The 22,161-nt window shown below is 37.4% G+C and overlaps 1 protein-coding gene across 2 annotated transcripts in view; it reads right to left on the bottom strand.

Annotated features, from left to right (window-relative positions):
• Positions 1-17,858, bottom strand: part of hdac9b (histone deacetylase 9b) — a 28,713-nt gene extending 10,855 nt beyond the window's left edge. The window contains exons 1-5 of one of the 2 annotated variants that reach the window (XM_081388292.1): positions 17,246-17,858; positions 7,440-7,681; positions 7,173-7,323; positions 6,014-6,137; positions 5,396-5,517 (exon numbers count right to left, since the gene is read on the bottom strand). In XM_081388292.1, the coding sequence (XP_081244418.1) occupies positions 5,396-5,517; positions 6,014-6,137; positions 7,173-7,323; positions 7,440-7,681; positions 17,246-17,357 (751 nt within the window). In that variant the 5' untranslated portion in view covers positions 17,358-17,858. Of the gene's footprint in view, positions 1-5,395; positions 5,518-6,013; positions 6,138-7,172; positions 7,324-7,439; positions 7,682-10,953; positions 11,112-17,245 lie in introns of those variants that run through there. The other variant, XM_081388293.1, reaches the window with a different exon arrangement.
• Between the last annotated feature and the right edge of the window lie 4,303 nt (positions 17,859-22,161).

Below are 22,161 nucleotides of genomic sequence, written 5' to 3' on the forward strand. Positions count from 1 at the left end.
AAAAATAAAAATAAATAAGACCGATATGTTGGCATGATGTAATGTTTGAACATGGTAATATATTATATTCGTCTGGCCTCAGTGAGATTTTTTATTTTTATTTAAAGAAATTAATGCTTTTATTCAGCAAGGACATATTAAACTTATTACAAGTGACAGTAAAGACATTTATAATATTAAAAAAACATTACTAGTTTTCAAGTAAACGCTGTTCTTTTTTAAAATTTTATTCTTCAGAGAATCCTTAAAAAAAATGTATCATGGTTTCCACAAAAATATTTACCACATTCGTTTTTACCATTGATAATAACAAATCAAATCAACGTTTTACTATATTTTAGTAGAAAAATGTGTTATTATCAATGCAAATAAATGATTATATTAAAATTCAGGATTTGAATAATATTAACATTTTATGAATACTACAATAATAGTCAATGCAACTTCAATTTAGATTCTCTTTTACATTTTTTAGTTTAGTTTTTTATAGTGAGTCTCTGTATAGTAATTCAATTAACAGACAACGTTGGCAGATGTTTTAGTGCGTAAAAGTAACGTCTTCTATGCAAAATCATATTAATTCAAAACATAAAAAAAAATTCGACAATGACTACAAAAAAAAAACATATTTACATCATTATATTCAAATTACACCCTATGGAGCATTTTGCCATCATTTAAATACTGTTGAATTATGGAGAAGTGTCTGTTTTGCATGACTGTAATCTACAGGCAAGTATTTCTAAACAACTCCCTGATGGGAAGTGAGTAAGTCAGCCACACAGATTCAGTGCCTCCCTTTGGAAAACACCCACATCACAACTAGCAGCCAGAAATACCGAAATTTGGTCTCATTATTATGAGTGTTGTTTTAGATTTTCCCCCATCAGTTCCCCATTGTGCAGTAGTACCACCCAGTGAGCAAGTTATTATGTTGATCAGTGGTTCTCGACTGGTATTGCTTCACAATATATATATATATATATATCACAGTTTTGCAAGATAAACTATTTTTGTATTATTGTTTGTTTGCCACTTTATGTCATGCGGCCCTCCAGTTAAGGTCTTATGATCTTGATTTATTTTAGAAAGGTATTGTTGCCAATAAAAAGACAGTTGACCAAATGTAAAGGACCATACAGGATGACTTGTATGAGAAGTGAGAGTCATGGGAAGACACAGCTGTAAGTACTAATCTCAAGGGAAAGAACTGGACCGCAGGCTGGGCTGCTATTTCAGGCCTCTTCAGAAGCAGAGGCAGGACTGTCTGCTCCCAATCCAGCAGTGCGCTAATGGGATGTAAATCCCGCAAGCGGAGTGGGCTGAGAGTGAACTGCAGGGAGCCCTCTCCAATCCGCCTTGCACCCCACACTGTCCTGATTGCCTTCTATTTTTGTTCCGGCGCTACAGCCTGTCACCACGGGAACGCTACCCTATTGCTGTGGAGGTGGAAGAGCGATTGTTGGTGGGTTTAGTAGGAGGCTGTGATCGTGATGCCATGGGAGAACTCATCACTCTACTCCACAGCTTCGCTAAAAACAGTGGCCGTCACTCTGTCGGAGAGACAGTCCCGACACCTGCTTGATTTTTCCCCAGCACTGATGTATACGGCCTGGAACTAGATGCCAAGCCAAACAGGAATATATATGAGGCAAAGGCTTAACAGGCCCATAAATCAATCATATTATTACATTTGAAAGCAGCACTGGAGGGTACACACTGCTGAGTTCTATTTATTGTGTTGTCTCAACTCGAAGATGAAGTTCGCTTCAAAGTTGTGTGGCTTAGCATGTGTCAGACAAGTGTGAGGAGTGTAGCCTATATGTATGTGTAAAGTGACAAAAAAAGATCATCTCTACTAAGATGTGATCACCAGGGTCAATAATTAACACTCATCAAGAGTGAGTGTGAGTAAAAATGTGCGTGAAAATCCCAGTAGATCGGCAGTTTCTGAAATATCATCAACCACGCCACGTTCTCTTAAATCACCTTTCTTTCCCATTCTGATGCTCAGTTTTAACTTCAGCAGATCGTCTTGACCATGTCTACATGCCTAAATGCATTGAGTTGCAGCCACGTGATTGGCTGATTAGGTATTTGTGTTAACAAGCAGCTGAACAGGTGTACCTAATAAAATGGCCAGTGAGTGTATAAAAGGTATTGCATTTCCTTAACGGCCCACTGAAGTGCCTTGGAACGCGCAGCTTTGTATGATGCCATTTTCAGATTCCCCCTTTTCAAATAGCCAATGGCATTCAGTTTACCTCACAGACTGCAAGTCATACTTGTAAGAATTGAGAAATTAGGAAATGCCGGACAGTCTGGTTGAAGAGCGACCAGACCCTGAGAGGACAAAGGACCTCTCTGGAAATTAACATTTGAACTCCCCCTTGTGCACTATCAAGACAGAACCATGGAAGCGAATCAGAGTGCTGATGAAAAATTCTAGCCATTTCAGTCTTAACCAACGTACAATTGGAAAACGGAATAAAACTTGACCGAACACACATCTTCAACCCATATTGCTCCGTGACATGTCAACGGTCACTTTGGCCAGGGGGCGGGACGCTTTAGATTCTAGAGAGCATTTGATTGGACAGAAGATGTGATGAGAAGCTGAAGTCCTCGGTTTTGTCATAAAAATCTGTGATCCACTTTAGTAGAAGTGAGAGACTGTAAGTTTTGAATGCTTACATCTCCTAAATGCGAATTTTGTCATTGTTTTGGAACACAGCAGCTTATTCATAACCTTAAGGCTAACATATTCATACTAAAAGCTAAAAAAACGTAAATGTTGATTTCAGGGGACCTTTAAAAGAAGAGCAGAGTCAGACCTTCTAAAGATAACCCATCTGTGCACACACCTTATCCAGTCTATGGCCTCTCTGATACTTGTTTCTCTCATTAGTAAAAATACAAACACCTGTTTACCCAGGAGATGAAGGCTTTGTGATGCAACAACGCTGCCCTTGCAAACCATATTACTTCATCATTGGATCTTGGTTCATTTTTCTTGTCCCCCCCCCCCCCCCCCCATACCATATCCCTCCATCTCCAGTGGGGAATAATGGCATGGCATAATAAAGCATGCCTGGTCTGATGGCCCAAAATATCCACATTTAAGACACACAAACTCAAATCCCTCTCATCTCAGCTGCACCTGCTCTACATGTTTGGTATGTGGGTCATAAGAAGGAGTTTTTTCCCCCGTCTTCAATAAGCTGGGCTATTCCTGCCCGCAGCAGTGTCAAGTGCCCCCCACACGGATCTTTTCTAGTCCAGAACTTGGCACAAAGAAGATAGGTGGTGAGTAAACAAGCTAATCATGTGATCCTTTGGAGATAAACAGCTTGTTTTTCTTTGACAAGTTCAATCAAGGTTTTTTTTCACAACAGTGAGATCAAACCAAAGCCACATTGAGTTATATAGATGATTCATTAAGGATTACCTCTTGAAAAAGTGTCAGTTCTTGTAGCACTCACAAAACAGCCTTGTTTTGGTTAATTCTCTCTACAGTGCTAACCTACACCTTTGACATATGCCAGTCAAGCATCTCCCATGAAATCCAGGATGTGGAACAACCAGCATCTTTGTGCAGCTCCTGTTGTGTGCCTACATCTAATTGAGACAGACAGGAAGAGGGGGAGGGGACCTTAGACGAGTGTGACCACATATAGAGTTTGGAATCCAACTAGCAGGAAATACGTTTTAAAAGGTTTAGGCAATGGATAAGATTAACACACATAAAGGACGGGTTATTCCTGACACTTATTTGGCTTATTTGCACTTATTCGGTAGCATATATTAATATGATTTGACAAACATTTAAAGTTAATTTTCTATGAAACGGTTTATTTCCGAAATGTTGTCACTTCAATAAGTTATATAATAATGAATTAAGAAAAACGTTGAATTTGTATTAGAATTTTGTATTTTCGTATTTAAAAAGTCATGTCGTGCAACCAACATGCTGAAACACAGAGACTAAAAACATAAAACAGGCAATCATATCATTGAGTGTCTGCCAAGGTCAAAAAGTCTCTGTGCAAAAATATTGTACAATATTGTTAGAGTTAGTAAAAAATATTTTTTTACATTGAAAAATATATTTTAAAATTAAAATGTGTACACAAAAATACAAGAACATTATTTGATGGTTACACCACATGACATTTTTAGAGTCATTCAATTTAAACATTTCGTAAAATGTGTAAAAAGTTTTTTCAAAACCGCACAAACCCAATATATATACAAAGAATGTTGACATTGAAACGTGTTTTAACAAGATTTTCCCTTTCCTTTATCATGGTCTATCAATAATCAATCAATAATATGTTATTGATCTTAATAATATGTAATAGGGACCAAAGCAGTTCATATTTATAAGTTTTCCTAACAGCAACAGTTCAGGCCTTTTTTTCTTTTCTTTTTTTTTTTTGTCTTTGTTGGGACTGCTTTCTCAGCAGGCTGTTTGGATTCCAGAACCTTCCGCTCCTTTTAGTTCTCAGGATATTGGCTGGTTTCAGTGGAGCGAAGCAGAAATTGATGCTGAAACTGGGAGGTTACTGTTGAAAAGCTAAGACAATAAACATGTCTCTTTCATGTGTCCATAAAGAGCTTATTTGTACAGAACAACCAACATAATTACCTTAGATTAGTTTACATTGGGCACACACAGTCTGCATAATTTAGGATTAAACCTCCATTGCCTGATCCCTAAATTATGTAAATACACAACATGCCAACCCATATGGTGAAGCATTTAGGCAGGTATAATTGTTTACCATCATAATTCAAAGGGACACAAAGGGGAAGGAATGTAATGTCATTTCCGTGACTTAACAGCACAGTTATGAACAGTTCGCCCTTTGCAAGAACTCATGACTGGCCGGCCAAGTGGGAGTCATAACTCACACTAATACTGACTTCCTACGAGACTCCCTCCAACACTGAGTCAACAAACCTGTGGTGTTTTCTTGTGAAAAGTCAAGGATATTCTAAATTATTAAAGCCTCTTATATAGCTGAAAATTATATACCTTTTAGTGTTTTAGGAAATTTGTGGTTCAGTCGCATGCTATGAGGGAAAGAAATCCTACTGTGGAAATCTACTCTTCATTTACTGTACTTAAACTATCCATGAAATAATGCAAATACGGGTATTATCTCTCTCAAGGGATCCTGTAATTCTGGGAAAAACACTCTAATCAGAACCCCTCCTCAGTGCAAAAAGCAATGACTTGTGAGCAAAGCTACAAATTAAATATTATATGTGCAACGGACATTTTGGCAATATCACATTATAGTGGGAACGGATTGTGAGTGACTCCTTTTTGAGACAGTACAGCTAAACAAATAAAACATGGATTTTGAGAGGCCAACTTTTAGAAACCTACCTGTCTTCCTCAGAGGAAAGTCGTCCCGGCAGTCCTGTGGGGAGGGCAGGGAGATCTTATAGGAGGAGGACGCGCCTCCCAAAGGAGGTGAACTTTGCTCCAGAGAGGTGTGATGGGAGGCCCTGAACAGAAAGGAGATGCAAACTGAACTCCTGAACTTACCTCACAGTCATAAATACAGCTGACAGCCCTTCTGTGCTCTAGTACCAGCCACCTTAGTATCAATTTACTGATTATTAGCTAAAATCGAAAATCGAAGTGCTTCCAATCTTGCTTTATTTTATAAACTATAAGTAGCCTACATTTAACTTTATGTGTATTTCATCTTTTAAAACGCTACCCTTTAAAGTTGGGGGTTTTCCCTAAAAAAATACTGCTAATTGATAGTAATAAGGTAGTTGCTGTAGTAGTTCATTTTAGGTATTAGTATTAATATGCATGCTAATAAGCATCTAGTTAATAGTGTATATGTGTGAATAGTGAATCTGAAGTGCTACAATTTTAAAATTAAATAGTATTTAAATGTTTGTGCTATTTCTGTGCTACATCCATTTAAAATAACACATTTCAGCTTATTTAAAAAAAGCAAATGATTTGAGGTTTGTGCAAGTTACTTACGTGTACCACAGTTTGGAGCTCTGTGTGATTTTCTGGGGGACCCCATTTGACATGCCGTCTTTGGTGGATTTACTCAACAGAAACTCTTGTAGTTTCTGCTTGACCTCCGTGCTGGCCGCTGCACCTGTCAGACCAGGAGACGCACACAGAGAAGAAACCATAAACATCTTGGGGTTTAATCAAATTATATTTAGACTTACAATGCATACAATAAAACCGAGACATTCCTGACAGAGCTCAGCTAGGTCTCTGGTTAGAGTCACTGTAAACAGAAAGAATGTTTGCAGAGTTTTGGCTTCATTTCAAGGTCAGAGAAATGATTGTATTACTGCCACTCCCAAACACAGCAGGATCAGCCTCAACTCAAACAATAGCATCTCTCCTACACATTCACCCACACGCTCTTCTCAAAAGCTCCAGTTCAGATGCCTATATAGCATTATTGGCTAAATATGTTTGAGCACCTTTAAACAAATGAAGGAATATCTCCCTCTTCTGGACAGCAGGAGTGAGGCAGTATTCAAGGCTGTTATATAGAACTTCATGGAGTTCTAATTAATCTGTTTATGAGTAAATCTTATGAAACCTGTCCAGAACATTCATATTCAGTCATATTTCCCATTAAAAGTCAAAAGGTAGAAATGAGAGATTATGTCATGCGAATAGAATGAAAAAAAAGTCTATTGAAATCTAATGGTCCAATCAAATTGTTGTTTATTGCAAAATTTGAATTAATCTGTAATGAAGTAAGTAATGATATATTTACTCCAAATTCTATATATTATTTATACATATTTGTTGTAAACCCTATATATATATACTAATTATATTACACATTTGAAGTCGCATTAGTCACATTTACCCACATTTCACCCAATTACACACAGGCATTAACTTTATCTTTCCCTCTTTCCCTTTTCTAGAACTTTTACCCTCTATTGTATTTACACTTATTACAGTTCGCCAGCTCAGATCTAGCCGACTAGATCTAGTCATTTTTTGTTGTTTTTTTTGTCAGTTTCATCCTGTGTTGATCAACACTTTTAACATGTAAAAGACCCAGACGTCATTTGACTGATGCCATTTTGATGTCATTAGATACAGACAGGTTGTGGAGTGTTTGAGTGTTGTGTGGGTGATCGTGATGATGAGCTCTTACTCTCTCTGCTCCGTTCTCTGTTGCGGAGGACCAGGACTTGTTGTTCACGCCGATGCCTCTCCAGTTCTCTCTCCTGACTCTGTTGCTCTAGTTTCCTCTCTTTCTCCAGCTGCTCCTGTTGTTGCTTCATGACATGTAGTTCCTGCTGCAACTGAGAGGCAGATGTTTATTACACATTTATTTATCTAGTTAAACTGTATGGTTGTATTGCACTTCTCGCTTTTTGCGTTGTATCAACTCAGTATGTCAGTAGGGTTGTGCTGTTACCTTCAAATGCTCCTGTATCTGGGCCTGGTGCTGGCGAACCAGGTTCTCGTGCTGTTTCTGGAACTCACTGATGAGTAACTGTTTCTGAATCTGCTGCTGCTTCTGAATGAGGAGCAGCTCTTGTTGAAGTTGTCTTTCCCACACAATTGGGTCCGAAGCAGAACCCTGCATCCTAACGTCTGTACGCAAGTCCAACGGGGAGCCCGGATCAAGAGCCAGTGGAACCTCTGGCTTAATGTCCACTGAGAAAAAAAGGGTGAGAATGCAAGTATTTAGTACAGATGTCTTCATATTTTTGTTAGTAATCAGTCAGAGATATTGTAACGATCAGGTATGACATTCTTTAGACATAGTACAATATTATTTTGAAACAAAATATGGTCTTGAAATTCATAATATTTGAAAAACTTTTTTTGACATGTGGTGCAACCAAAAGAGTCATGTGGTCCAACCAACATGCATTAAAATATCAGAAAATTTGCCTTTTTTTATGACAAGGCAATAATGTAAAATGCCATGTGGTGTACCTTTAACCTTGAAAAATGCATTTTAAAAATATATAAAATATAATAATATGAATATATATAAAATATGAAAATAGTGATTAAAATGTGTACACTCACATGTATTCAAGATATGAGGTTAAATATGCTACTACTTTTTCACTTGATAGTTACACCACATGACATTTTTAGAGACATTACAATGTAAAAAAAAAAAAATCTAAACCGTATGAAAACAACATGAATTCAAGGAGTACGTTTCTAAAAACTTGGCAGAATTGCGAGACATAAAGTCAGAATTGCGTGATATAGCCTAAAGTCGCACTTTTGTGTTATAAAATAAATAAAACATTGAAAGCCAACTTGACTTATTTTTTTACTGAACATAACTAAAGCTAATTTTTATGGAAGCTTATTTCCTCCACAGAATAAAAAATAAAATCTTTATATCTCAATTCTGACTTTATAACACACAATTGCGACTTTATATCACGCAATTCTGGTAAAGCATGTCCAGCATGTATAATTCCAAAGGTTATTACTAGCCATGATTTGGTCCAATGTGTTCTACTAACTCCTCTGGTCTGTATGGAGACTGCAGTGCCACAGTTTGTTATGTATGTCACATATATGTTATGTGATGTTTGTGTTCCTGCCTCTTATTCCCCCACCGTTCTCCCCCCTTAGAGCCATTATCACACCTTCACCATTATGGAAAATTGCTGCTGTAGTCTTCAAGCTGTTCCTCATTACAAGTAATACACCGGGTACAAAAAGCAGAGGACACCCCTAAGGCCCCAAGAACTATATATATATCCAACAGACATAGCAAGCCTGAAACACAAAGGAGATGTTCATCATAAGAGAATGTGTCTCTTCTGAAAGACGAAAAGCAATCACTTAGAGATGGGGTTTGGAAAGTGCGCATACGTACAGAATGTTGTAAGAGTGTGGAGAAGAAAGACAAAGAAGTTTACAGAGAGGCTAGTCAAGATGTACTTATGGTTCAGTGAATCTAGGTTCCACATTTAGGAAAAGTACTCGCTAAAGTGGTTGTTACACAATTGGGAATGATGTAACAACAGGAAGCCACACACAGAAAACAATTAACTTTAAGATCATCTGAGTAAGCAAGTGTCTGGAAACATGATAGTTTTTTCTCTTAGTCAACATGATGGATTAGTTGGCTAGTTTTTAATGAGCGTTTTAGTACACAATGCCAATGGCTGATAAACTGCACAGAATTAATAACTGAGGATATGGTTTCAGGTAAAAAAAAATTGTTCTCCAAAACCTGTATCACTCTCTTTCTTCTGTAAAACACAAAAGAATACACTGTATTTTGAAAAATGTCTGGGGCCGGTTTCACAAAGCTATTTTAGACCGGTCTTTAGTGTTAGACAAGTCTAAAATTTGCTCATAGACGAGGCTAATGCAAGTTAGACTTTCACAAAAATAAAGACTGACTTAATTTAGACCAAAAAAATTAGACACCTTACCCCCAGGCTAACTTATGTCTAAGACTATTACCAGCAGTAACAATCAGTTACATTACAAACAGCCAAAAGAAAAGGGAAAATGGCTCATAATTTAAACATTTCTTCGTTACTACATTCTCCACTAAATTTCCCAAGTAAAATGTCCTTGTAACTGTTATACTCCTCCAACAAACACATATTTTCCGCTGGGGTAAACTGCACTGAGCAGTTGAATGCGCTTACTCGATCCGCCATGTTTTTTTGTTTTGAAAAGTGTCTTATTTTACCCAGAATGCATTGCAGTGTAGTCCTACATAGTCAGAGCCTTAAGTGCTTTGTGCAACGGTCTGATTTAGATGTCTATCTGAAGTCTGACTATACTATATCTAAGCCATATTCAAAGTCTATCTTTGTGAAACCGGCACATTAATTTTTTTTTTTGGTCTGTGCTAAAAGTCAATGTTGTTGGTCCCCCGTCTTTGATTATGTAGAAAAAACACTTGAAATATTCTTTAAAATATCTTCTTTTGTGATAGAAAGATAAATTGAACAGATCGGTTTTGATTTTATTCAAATAAACTTAATTTACTGTGTTTACCCAATTGATTTGTCCAATGTATTTGAATTGACTAAATAAATAAATAAATAAATAAAGTCACTGAAAAGTTATTAAAATTAAGTTTTGGAAGTAAAACTCAAAGAAGGCAGTGCAGACACAAATAAACAAAATATAATGATTTGAGATTTTTTACAGTGCAGACAGACATAAATAGAACGAAAGATAGAATGACAGATGGAACAAATGAATGATAGAATGATAAGATAGATAGATGGACAGATAGGACTTTAGTAAACACAGATGCAAGAGACTAGATTAATTAGCTATGTATCTTTAATCCTCAGAAAGCTTGTTATTGGCATAACACACTACCACCTGTTCAACGCTCTCTCTCTCTCTCTCTCACACACACACACACACACACACAGAGGCAAAGCCTTTAAATCATGAATTATATCCATGAACCAGTGTATCTTAAGCCTAGAATATTCCCCTAATGAGTTGCCATAGCAAAGCAATTATTGTGGCACACGCAGCAATTCACACATTAATGGTGAAGCATTTCTATGCTTGTTTGGTTGAACATAATGTTCTTCACCATCATCATAAAATGTCTGCATGCGCAACCGCCGATTATAAATAGCAACATAAAAGCAAGTGGTGCAATCTTAGACTATCACAAAACGCACACCCAATCCACCACCCAAACCGGCTGCCATGGCAACACTGGCGACATCATAATGACTCCTCTTCCTGCAGATATTGAGCTGCGCTGTGTGGTGTCTCCTCCCCGAGAGCACCCATGGATATTATATCATCCCTTTTATAAGACAGAAACATACATACACACACACACACACACAAGCGCTCCCTCTTTCTGTCGACACTCATACACGTCGGCTATGCCTGTCAGCTCCAGTAGAGCTCGAAGCAAGCGTTTGAAGCCAACTTCTGGGTGTTTAGCAAAAATTCACCTTGGTTTGTTGTCGTGACGGCACTTTCTTGGAAAAGAGTTTGAAGAGACATTTGCAGCTCTCTGTAGTTGAGGACCCTAAGCATCCTGGAATGATGGGGAGAATATTAATTCTGACTTGAGAGAGCTCTTCACAAAGAGCAGCCTGTTACAGCACTCATGGAGTCGACCAATGAGCTTCAACAATGAGTCACAGGCATTGGGCTCGCTGCCCTAATGGAGCTAAAAATAGCCTCAGAAACACCTGCTGGCTTGGAGCGCTCACGGTGATATCTCATTTATCTTATGTTTCTCTGCTTGCCCTCCCCACTATCGTCGTTAAAAAGACACACTTCGATCGACCATCCAATCGAGCATTCGGTGAAGAAACCTCAGGTCAACTCAGCTGGTAGCAGGCGGTTTAGAGATTAGGAATGGCCAGGTTAGACCAAATGGCCCTGTGGATAACACAACTTAACCCTGTTCCAGGCAGCGTGACATCATTGCGACACATTGTTGGGAAGAGAAGCTTTGACGTCATCGAAGGTCAAAAGACGTCTTCTAATGTGAACAGTTAGGTCTAGGGATGGGAACTGTAAAGAATTGAATGATTCCAGTTTTGATTCCTCGTCATGGTTTTGGTTCCTCAACAGTTACATTAACCATTCTTTGTAATAGAATAAATATTTAAATTTAAGCTAAATGAGATAAATGACTTAATAAATGTCAAACAATTCTTGCAAAAGGTGACTGGACTTTTTACACTGTAAAAAAAGTTGCTGACTTAAATTTTTAAGTACAATCAACTTAAGTTACAACTTACATTAAACTGACTTAAAAAATGAGTTGAAACTGTATAATAAAAAGTAAATTGCTTAACTTATTTTGATGAGTTAAAGCAATGTAAAAACAAATGTTGTTATAACTTAGTGATATATTTTTGAGGAAGCAGAAACACTGTGCAATAATACATCTTAATTATGCATTAAACAGCAATAGTAAACAAATAAAAAATGTGGTAAACATACTTTATTTTATTTTTTTATTTTTTTATTACTGACAAAACACAAAATGTGTATCTAAACAACCAGCCAGTAACAACACTGGGTTACACTTTATTGTAAGGAAACGTTGTTACAGTGTAATTACATAATTAAGTACCAAGTAATATTAATTAATTACATGTAGGCCTACTTGCTTTAGGGTTGAGGTTAGGGTTAAGGTTTGGTTTAGGGTTAGTTGCATATAATTATCCATAATTTACTGTTATTAAAAATAGTAAATAAAGTGTTTTGATTCACTAATAAGAACCGACTCATGATTCTCATTTTTTTTGGGGAATCATACTTCACAATGTTACTGAGGGTAACGACAACGTTGTCAAAACAATCCCCGTTTACGCGGATCCGCAAAAAAAAGTAAAAACGCTGTAGGTCTATTATGCTGCCAGGCCAGTATTTTTTGGCAATGTCACTTTATAAAGAAACACTACGCGCCAATAGACTGAACATTTTCATGCACTGTTCAGGAAACTTCAGCTGTGTTTTAGTACAGTATCGCCATATTCATTTTTAGTACAGGAAGCGTGTTTTAGACCATAGCGAACCGAATATCAACCGTTTCTGTCATTGGATTAGGTCTATACTGGTTGAATCCACTGTGCTTTCATCATTTATTGTTAAATAAACTTAGTAAATGAAGCAACAGGTTGCCGTAGATGCCATTGAACCTCAATGATGTGCATATTTTTCATTCTATTTTAATTGTCAACATGGCACTTGTTGAGAGTACAGTGGGAAGCGGTCCATTATTGCATCACCTGACATCATCACTAAATCAATGTTATGAGACGAAACATGCGCACACCTTGTGTTTTGGCCTTGAGCCTTCGCGAGAACATTATGTGCAATGAAGCCAAGAAGAGCTGTTGATGTATTAACGCCAGTTGAGCTGAAAAGAGAGTCGCAAACCAGCAGTAACTGGGCTAAATATAACTGCATTTCTGAGCACACTCTTAATATAGGGAATGTGTGAAAGACTGTCAAACGTGTTGAGCCATCTGGTAATTTTAACTCGGGCAAAAATAAAAGCAACCTGTCAAATTTATGTAAGCTATTGGGCGGCCCGCTCCCACCCTTAACCCCCCACATTTCAAGCACCTTAGCTTTCATGAACTGTCCTCTTTAGTTGTGGTTTTACTTCTGAATTCTCAACTGAACCGTATGACATGAGAGGAGAATTGTGGTGCAGATGTGGCACTGAATCAGTAAACACAAGTTTGAAGACCGTAAGCACCCTGTTTTATTTTTAGCAGGAAGGGATGACAAGCATCCTGGCCTGTGTCCAAACGGTTCCCTTTCCCCCAGAGGGCCAGACTCAAGGGATATGGTGACACATCTGCTGTACTACATTTCCCATAATCCCTTGAGCAATGCATTTCTCATAGCCTCATGTTTCTCATTACTGTTGATTACAGAGATAATCAAAGCGTCGAGTTTGTAGTGCTGCATCCAGCTACAAAAGCAAACCACCCACACACCGTTAAGTGAAAAGGTACTAAATTAGACTCTTAATGAACCGTCTATACATGACACTTTTTATTGGGAGAAATGTGTCACACTATGATTTGTTACCTTTTAATTTGAAAGGAAATATACTTAAGTTTAATTTTGAATAACTAAATTAAATTACATGGTTCATGACATTTAAAAAAAATACGCATAAATAAGCTCATATTTTAGTATGCTTCAAATGCTGCATATGTTAACCTTTCTTGTAGTGAGACTTGCCTACCCTGCGCATCGTTTATGTACAGATAACAAGCTGCAAAATAATCAGGTGCCCTATAAATTAGCCTCCGGCACAGTTAAATGGAAATCTATTTCTTAACCTCTGTTCTCATAACAGTTTTTTATGCTTGGGGGAGATATGGTATGTTTCTTAGCAAAAACAGGGTGATGCTTTTTGGCTGTATATGCTGCGGTGACTGAGTGCTCATTACGGCTGATGTTATTCTGAGCTGCAGGCGTGTCTAAAGCAGGAAACGCTGCTGTATTTTTAAGTAGAAGCTTATTCCTCACAGCAAAAACAGGACAGGGGGAATCCAGATCATTCCATTCAGCAAAAAAATATGTTTTTTGTATATTTTTGGATGCATTATAAAATATGGGGGGAGGACAAAATTTATCAGAAAAATATACTGGTAAAATATGAGCGCATAAAATATAAATTACTTTTCCTGGTGTATTTAAAAATAGCCTTTACCCCGACATACATTGTATACTTTATTTAGAAATTTGAGGGTTTAAATAAAATATATTTCAGCAAAACATATTTTCATAACATATACATACATACATACATACATACATACACACATACCGTACATACATACATAACACACACACAAATGTTGAGTTTCCATGGTGTATGGGGAAATTCAGACTGTTTTTACAGTACAAACTGTATATCCCCTAACTTAGTTCTAAACACAATCTTCAAAGAAATCTGTCAGCATTTCTACATTTTCTAAAAAAGAAAAACAAAATTCACTGATTTATGAGCTGTTTTCCTCTCATGGGGACCAAAAAATGTCCCAACAAGATAGAAAAAAATTCAAAAATACACACACACACACAAATATATTTTCCTAGAAACCTAGAAACTCTTTAAAATTTGGTAAACCAATCAAAATCACTAATTGCAATAATCTAAATCTCAAAAACATAAAAAGGCACAGAGCACGTAAAGCTCACGTTTAAGAAATGTGATCGCATCCATAACATTACGCATCAGTGAGAGAGTCATTCCTCTCATAATGTTGCATATTACATTCATAATAACAGCCCTGCTTATCACTGTCATTAGCATAATCCAAAACATCATTTTTTACAGTAAAATAACCTGGGGTCATATAGTGAAAGGCTACAAATAAAAACAAAAAGATGATGCATGAACAGCCATTTATTTTATTCAGAAACCACAAGGATGGCAAACTGCACAAATCATTTAATTGTCACTAATTATCACCTACATTAAGGGACTTCTTGCTCTGTGAGCATAAAATTGCTGCAAGTGTATTAGAATGGATTTACGAGTTCTTTCCACTTGAGACACTGTGTTTTGTTTTCGCTGAAATAGACAAGTCAAATAAACTGCTAAATATTTTCCTCCAACGCTGGCTGACACAAGATGATTTTCACCTGTTCATGCAATATATTTTGTTGATTCAACACAATATTTAGCCCTCTAAAGTGTTTGCTTTAATCCACATAATCAGAATGACTATAACATTTGTTCGAAGACTAGCTTCAATGGTTTAAAACTGACAGTGAGCGCATATTAGCATAACAATAAACATCCTCCGAAAGCCGCATAGCTCCCATAGATTTCTGCCTCGACTCTGATCACATATTTTCAAATAGCTGTTTCCTTGAGCTTGGTTAGTGTTACAGAATAAATCCTCAAGTCTGCACTCTTAAGAAATACTTAACTTGACCTATTTGCCTCAGTTACCAAAACACAGTTGATCACACAGTGAAATGTTATGAGAACTACTTCAGATAGCCTACTCTACACTCTTTGAATTTCGTAGCTATGCTATTTGCATCGAGCAGAACGACAGAAATGAAACACAAAAAGAAGAAACAGTCTTTTTTTATAACAAGTAGACCCTCGTTAACAATAATTTAAACCCGACTGCATATCACATGACGGTGACAAAACTCTCTGTTAATAACTGTTCCACTGTACGGTTATATTAAGAGTATGTGGAGATGGTATGATGGTGAAGTGCCACGGTGGCTAATCTTAGCACGCTAATGCTATAAGCTGAAAATAACATACTAATAATAGCTGACCCATAGAGCGTGCAACAGGCCTGCCTGCCTGCCTGCCTCACTCGGGTGGCTGTTGTTTAACCACATACTTCTGTATAATGCCTCGCATGCCTGTAAAGGGCTTTCACTGGACAGATGAGCATTAATTGAATTGTTCGGTATCAGAGTTTTGATGGGTGGAAAGGGACGCCCTACTGACCTGGTTGGTTGGATTTAGCCTCCTAACAGGTTGCTCTGCTGAGCCTCATTGAAGACGACAGCTCAGTCTTTCTCGTCTTTGTGCACAGTACACGAAAATGAGGTTTTGAATAAAACCCTTAAAAAAAACGGTTCAGTGTGGCTCTATATAGAACTCTCGGACTCATTTTGTAAAAAGAAAGTTTCTGTGTATTACTTTCATGTTTAATGGGTTATTTAAATTTTTTTCTAGTGATAAAGTATGTTTCATTCATAATATTTAATTAAAATGAAAAATTTATTAAAACAAAATTAATTAATTAAAACTAAATCCATAAAGTGATGGGAAGGTTCTATCTATGAAGTGCCTGACATGACCCTTTAAGTTTCTAGAACCTTTTTTTTTTCTAACAGTGTATATTTAGAACGGCGGGATTGCATTATGCTACGCTTGTTCTGATTAAAAAATTCAGTGAAATTTCAGCTATGTTGCAACAAAGCTGAAATCTAGACATAACTCATGCGGTTCTGCAATGATACGTGCAAGAGAGAAAAATCAGAGGTGAGGCAATGCCCTCCACCCTTCTTTCAGGAACTGAAATGACTCCCATCTGTCTTCTTAATATACAATACATGCACTTCCCCCCCCACCCCCAATTCACCCCAACTTTCATATCATGGATTTCCCAGAACACCACATTCTGAACCGGTCAGAGGTTGTGAGAGCAGCTTTCTGGCAGCAACCGCAAGTCAGAAACAACAGCAAAGAGCAAAAATGAGTCACGCTCAAATTTTAGACAATAAAGCAAACACACACTCGCTCGGTGATGTCAGACCCGAGCTCTCAGCAAACAGTGTCAGGTCAGAAATAGAATGGGCTGATTGTCTTTGGCAAATGCAAAAAGTAAAGTGCCTTTCATGTTGACAGCGTATTTCTCTCAGGAAGTTTCCTCTCTCCTGAATTAAAGGCTAAAGTCGCATAACATCCTGTACGCGTTCTGTTTTCATGCCCATTATAACCTACCCTTTCTGCCGAAATGACGTCTGACAGGATAATTACACATACCTCAAGCCGCCTCCCTGTTAGTTTAGTGATTTAAGGTTAAACCAACTAATGCACATCCACAGAACGGTGCTCTCCTGAAAACTTTCCCCTCAGAGATCATTGCAACAATCTTACAGTACTCAGAATCTTGCAACCCAGCAGAATAAAACTCTCTTGATGATGCTGCCACAAGTTTAGGATGTGATCCTTATCTCAATACAGAAAATACTGACAGAGATCTAAAAACCAGTCACCTGAGTTGTTGACGTTGTGCATATCAGCGTTGTGAGGGGTCAGAGGCAGCCGGTGTTTCCCGATGCCGTCTGCAGAGAAACAAGAGTCGGCCTCGTAAATGGTCTGGAGCATTAGTACTTCAGTTAGCAGCACATCGTCTGCCAGCCCTGCTCTTCCTGTATTGCTGTCAACTTGTCCCTTCCTCTTCTCTCGGTCTCTCTCTGTGTGTTTGTCTCTCTCTCTCTCTCTTTCTCTCTCTCTCAAGAGACCAGGAACATTCGCCCCTGCCTCCTCCTCCTCCTCCTCCTCCTCTTAAGCGACACCCGAAGAGTGACAGAGCTCTCCCTCACTAACACTAAAAAGCTTCACTCCTCCTCTGCTCTGCTGTGCTCATCTCCTCTCTTCGATCCTTCTCCAGTCGACACCTAAGTGGCTCTGAGAATCAGCAGGAGAGTCTCTCACACTCTCTGTGCTCTGCCTTCCTCTTGTCCCGACAAAACTGCTTGTTATTTTCTCTCCGATGTGTCAGATTCACTGTTTTCGGTCCTCCCTCCCTCTCAAACAGGTTTTTTTTTTTGTCCTCCAAGGTGGCTCTCCGCTTCTTCAGAGTTGCAGCTCCTGATTCTATCTCTCTCTCTCTCTCGTTTTCCGTCAAGTTGCTTGCTGCAGAGAGGAGGAGGCTGATTTGCATGTGAATCAACAAGAGCATGGCCCACAGGTGACAGAAATAGAACAATGGCCGGCTCGGGCTATAAATAGGTCAGGCGCGGTGCGGGGATTGGAGCAGCATTGATGCGTTTAAAAATACCACACCAAACACAGCTGTGGCCCTCATCTACAGCCAGAAGGCATGTCTCTGTGTCTATCTCTCTTTCTGTTTTAGTATGCTGTCATTCTTTATCTCTTTTCTCATTTTCTTTCTCGCTCCATCTCTCTTCTATTATCATGCTTCTGGCCTCCATAAAAAGACACACAACCAGTTTTTTCCTGCAGATATAAATATAACCTCCCTGCATTTTGCTTGACATGTTGCTGCTGCTCTGAGCCGCAGCGCTGACACTCTCGCAGGGTTTCTGTGCTTAGCACACAGAGAAAAAAAAAGCAAAATTTCTATGGTTGAGAACACTACAGTACATGCATTTCAGATCTTGCATTCAATGCCACGCTTGGTGTATTGTATTGATTAAAATATGAATGTGCATGTTGCATAAGGAACTGCAAAGGCTCAACATGCCAATAAATATCCACTCTATTTATAACAAAGCTTATTTTATAGCCCGATACTAGTGGTTTTCAAACTGTTCTGGACCCGCTTACAGGGTTCCCTTCCTAAAATATACAGGCAGCTGTATATTTTCATGTATAAGATTTGTGAAAACAGATGTTAAATAATTGATATTAAATATGAAATCATATTTTTAAATATATTAAATAAATAAAATTACATAACTGTTTTCTAAATTAAATAATCACCTTTAATATTATACTTTTTATTTGATTGTACTTTAAAAAATATTGTCTTCAACACATTTTATTAATATCATAATTGTTAACTTTGACAGCCATGAAAATATATATATATAACATTTATTTATTTTATTTGTAATTGAAAAATTATATTTAGATGGTTTTGCATTCTCTTCTAAAATGTTCCCTGAGAAACTTTATGTTCGCTCACAAAATTGCCTTTTGTGATGGAAATATGAGGTGGGAAGAACAATATTTTAGCGAACAAACGTAAAAGCATTGAAGGATTTTTCTACCGATCTCATATTTTTCATCACATTCCCCTTAGAGGCTTCGTAGAACCTTTTGACTTCCACAAAGTTCTTTAAAAACACATCAACACACTGACCTGAAGACCCATTAATGAAACACCAAGAACTTTATTAACCACTAAAGAACCATATAGCAACTCAAGAACCCATACAGCCAAAAATGGATCTTGATAAGAGAGGGTTTCTTGAACCTGAGGTTCTGCACTAAAGAACTTTTATTTTTAACAGTGTACTATATGTGATATTTCATTGCCAACTACTTTCATTGCCAAGTACAGTTCTCAGGAGAACACATTCTTTCCTAGCTTGTGTAAACACTAACGCACGTCTAAGCTGAACTTGTTTAGCTTGTGTTTGTGTGTGTGGTCATTTGTGGAGCAGGTAGGGTGTATATTAAGGCCAGTGTTGCTCTACAGGAGGGATTTCCCAGCTGGCCAAATGTGTTTAAGATGAATTAGTAGCTCAGAGCACACAGGGGGAGCCATCTATGTGACAGTCAAACTTTATTTAAAACTCTCACTCCAATCCCTTCTGTTGTCACACTGCTCTGAACTCTAATCCATATTTTGCTTTAATGTAATAACTTTTCCTGATAATTTTTTTTTACACAAAACTGATTCTCCTGACATTAACAAATCAGAAAATCCAGTTTTGCATATTTCCAAAATGGACTTTGATGTTATTTAATGAAACACAAGGATGTGCCTCCTTGATGTGGGGATATGTCACAGGGGATGTGTGTTCTTTGTTTGTTTGTGTGATTTTGCACTAGTTTAGAACAGTTGTCTTGTGTTTTCAGTTAGTTACCTTGGCTATTCATTGTTTGATTATCGTTTGCACCTGGTGTGAATCGTTTGGTCTGTACATTTAAGCTGTTTCTTTAAGTTCACTGTCAGATCCTGTCATGTTTACTTTGGTTCTTCTGTTGTCGTTTTCTAGTTCTGAGTTCGTCCTGAGTTCTATGTTGAATCTTTAAAACGCTGCATTCAGATCCTGCACTCATCTTTATTGCAACCATTGGTGAAAGAGAGAAAAGAAATCTGTACCCTAGCAAGTTGATTTGCTGATGTTTGACTGTCAAACATCTTTCAGCAAATCAGCTGCAATGTATCTGGTTGACAATAACTTCCACACTTAGTGCTGCTCTCGGTTATCTTTATATATTTGTATATGTACTATATGCAGGCCCACCAAATAACCCCTTTACCAGTCTGAAGCTTAAAAGCATGTGGTCACCCAAACGCTAATAAAAGCAGTGATGACCGTCTCATAACACTGAGCATTTAAAGAGGTGGGTTTCACTTCCTCAAGCATAATGGCTAATGATTTTTTTAGGATGAGTTCAAGGGGAGTTTGAAACAAGCATGCTTGGAAAGGGTTACTGATATTAGTAAATATTATAGCAAGAGTTTAAGTACCTGTAACTCAAGTAATTAATGGCATAAGCATGCATCTATAAATAGCGCATAAAATATAGCAGTCAGGCGTCCTTATGAACTCACTGAGCTAGTCAGTTAATGGCACTTTCTACTGCAGACATACACATTTAATCAACTGCACTATACAAGAAGGTTATAATCCAAGACAACCAATTAATTAATCTATGCTTTGACTTTGGGTATCGAGAACTGGATCCACTTTAAAACCAGTTCTAAATTTCCAATGGATTCGATAAAACACTTGCATTTCGATTCTGCTTATCGTTTCCTATGTGTACATTTTAATGTAATTTTAACCCTCAGGTTGTGTTTAAAACCCTATAACACTTTTAAAACCCTATAACACTTTTGGTGTTCCCGGTCAAAAATGACCGGCCTATAAAAAATAGCTTATAAATCACTTGTTATGCTATTTTATAACCCAATATTGGATTCAATCTTTTTGTCAACTTGTTCTCTTTCAATTAGGACTAGTTTTATATTTCTATTTGCATCTGATTAATCGTAGGCCTCATCTATTTAAGAGTAGGCATCTCATTTTTTTTGTAAAAAAAAGCATTATTTATTAATAGCTTTCACAATATTAAATAAAATATGAAGAAAAATTGCTCTGTTTATCACACTAGTGCGCTTTAATGTTTAATCAGGGTGTTTGTTTTGAAATGCTTTTATTTTGTACAAAATGGCACATAGTCACACTTGTTGTGTTCCCGGTCAAAAATGACCGGCCTACAAAAAATAGCTAATAAATCACTTGTTATGCTATATAACCCAATATTGGATTCAATCTTTTTGTCAACTTGTTCTCTTTCAATTAGTACTGGTTTTATATTTCTATTTGCATCTGATAAATCGTAGGCCTCATTTATCTGAAAGTAGGCATCTCATTTCGGTCAAAAATTGTCAGCCATTGAAAGTGAATGGGAGAGACTGAAAATAAGAGAAACATTTTGTTTTCAGGAGCATGTTCATTATGTTCATGTACACATATGTACATGTGTGCTTGCAAACATCAAGCCCTTGGACCTGTGCGTGTGTGGATACATGCATACACACATTACCCAAACACACACACACAACCTATTTTGACAACCTATTTTGAGTATTACACACATTCTTTTTCACAGAGAGAAACTTGATCCTACCCTGAACTGCATCTAATATCCATTCATCCATCTGACATTCTCTCTCTCTCTCTCTCTCTCACACACACACACACACACACACACACACAGAGAGAGAGACACGTATACACAAACTGGATTTAGTCCACAATAACCCTGTTTCAAAAGAATCTTTTTTTCTTTTTCTTTGTTTCATCACAGTTTTCAAACAAAATATTATGATATTTTGTTTTGGGACTAAAATGTACAATATAGATGTTATAGCACAGACACATATAGATGCTTCACAGTGCCTCGCTTGCCATTTATTTTGTAGCAGCACAATGGCAAAGAAGCTCTGTGTGCATGATGTTCTTCATCAGATCATTCATTGATCAAGATTCAAGTGAGGAGGTGGTAAAAAATTTTTGACCAAAAATTGTCAAAAAACATTTGAGAAGTAGTTATACCCTTTGTAAACAAAGTCACTAAGTTTCAGTCCAATGGGATAACATTAACTAGTATTTCTAAAATCTTCTCCGGGTCAAAATGACCCGAACACAACCTGATGGCATTCAAGTGCAAGAAGATGCAAAAGAACTCATCTATAGTCTCA

The sequence above is a fragment of the Scardinius erythrophthalmus genome (assembly GCF_964197995.2).
Source record: "Scardinius erythrophthalmus genome assembly, chromosome: 16".
Taxonomy (NCBI): Eukaryota; Metazoa; Chordata; class Actinopteri; order Cypriniformes; family Leuciscidae; genus Scardinius; species Scardinius erythrophthalmus.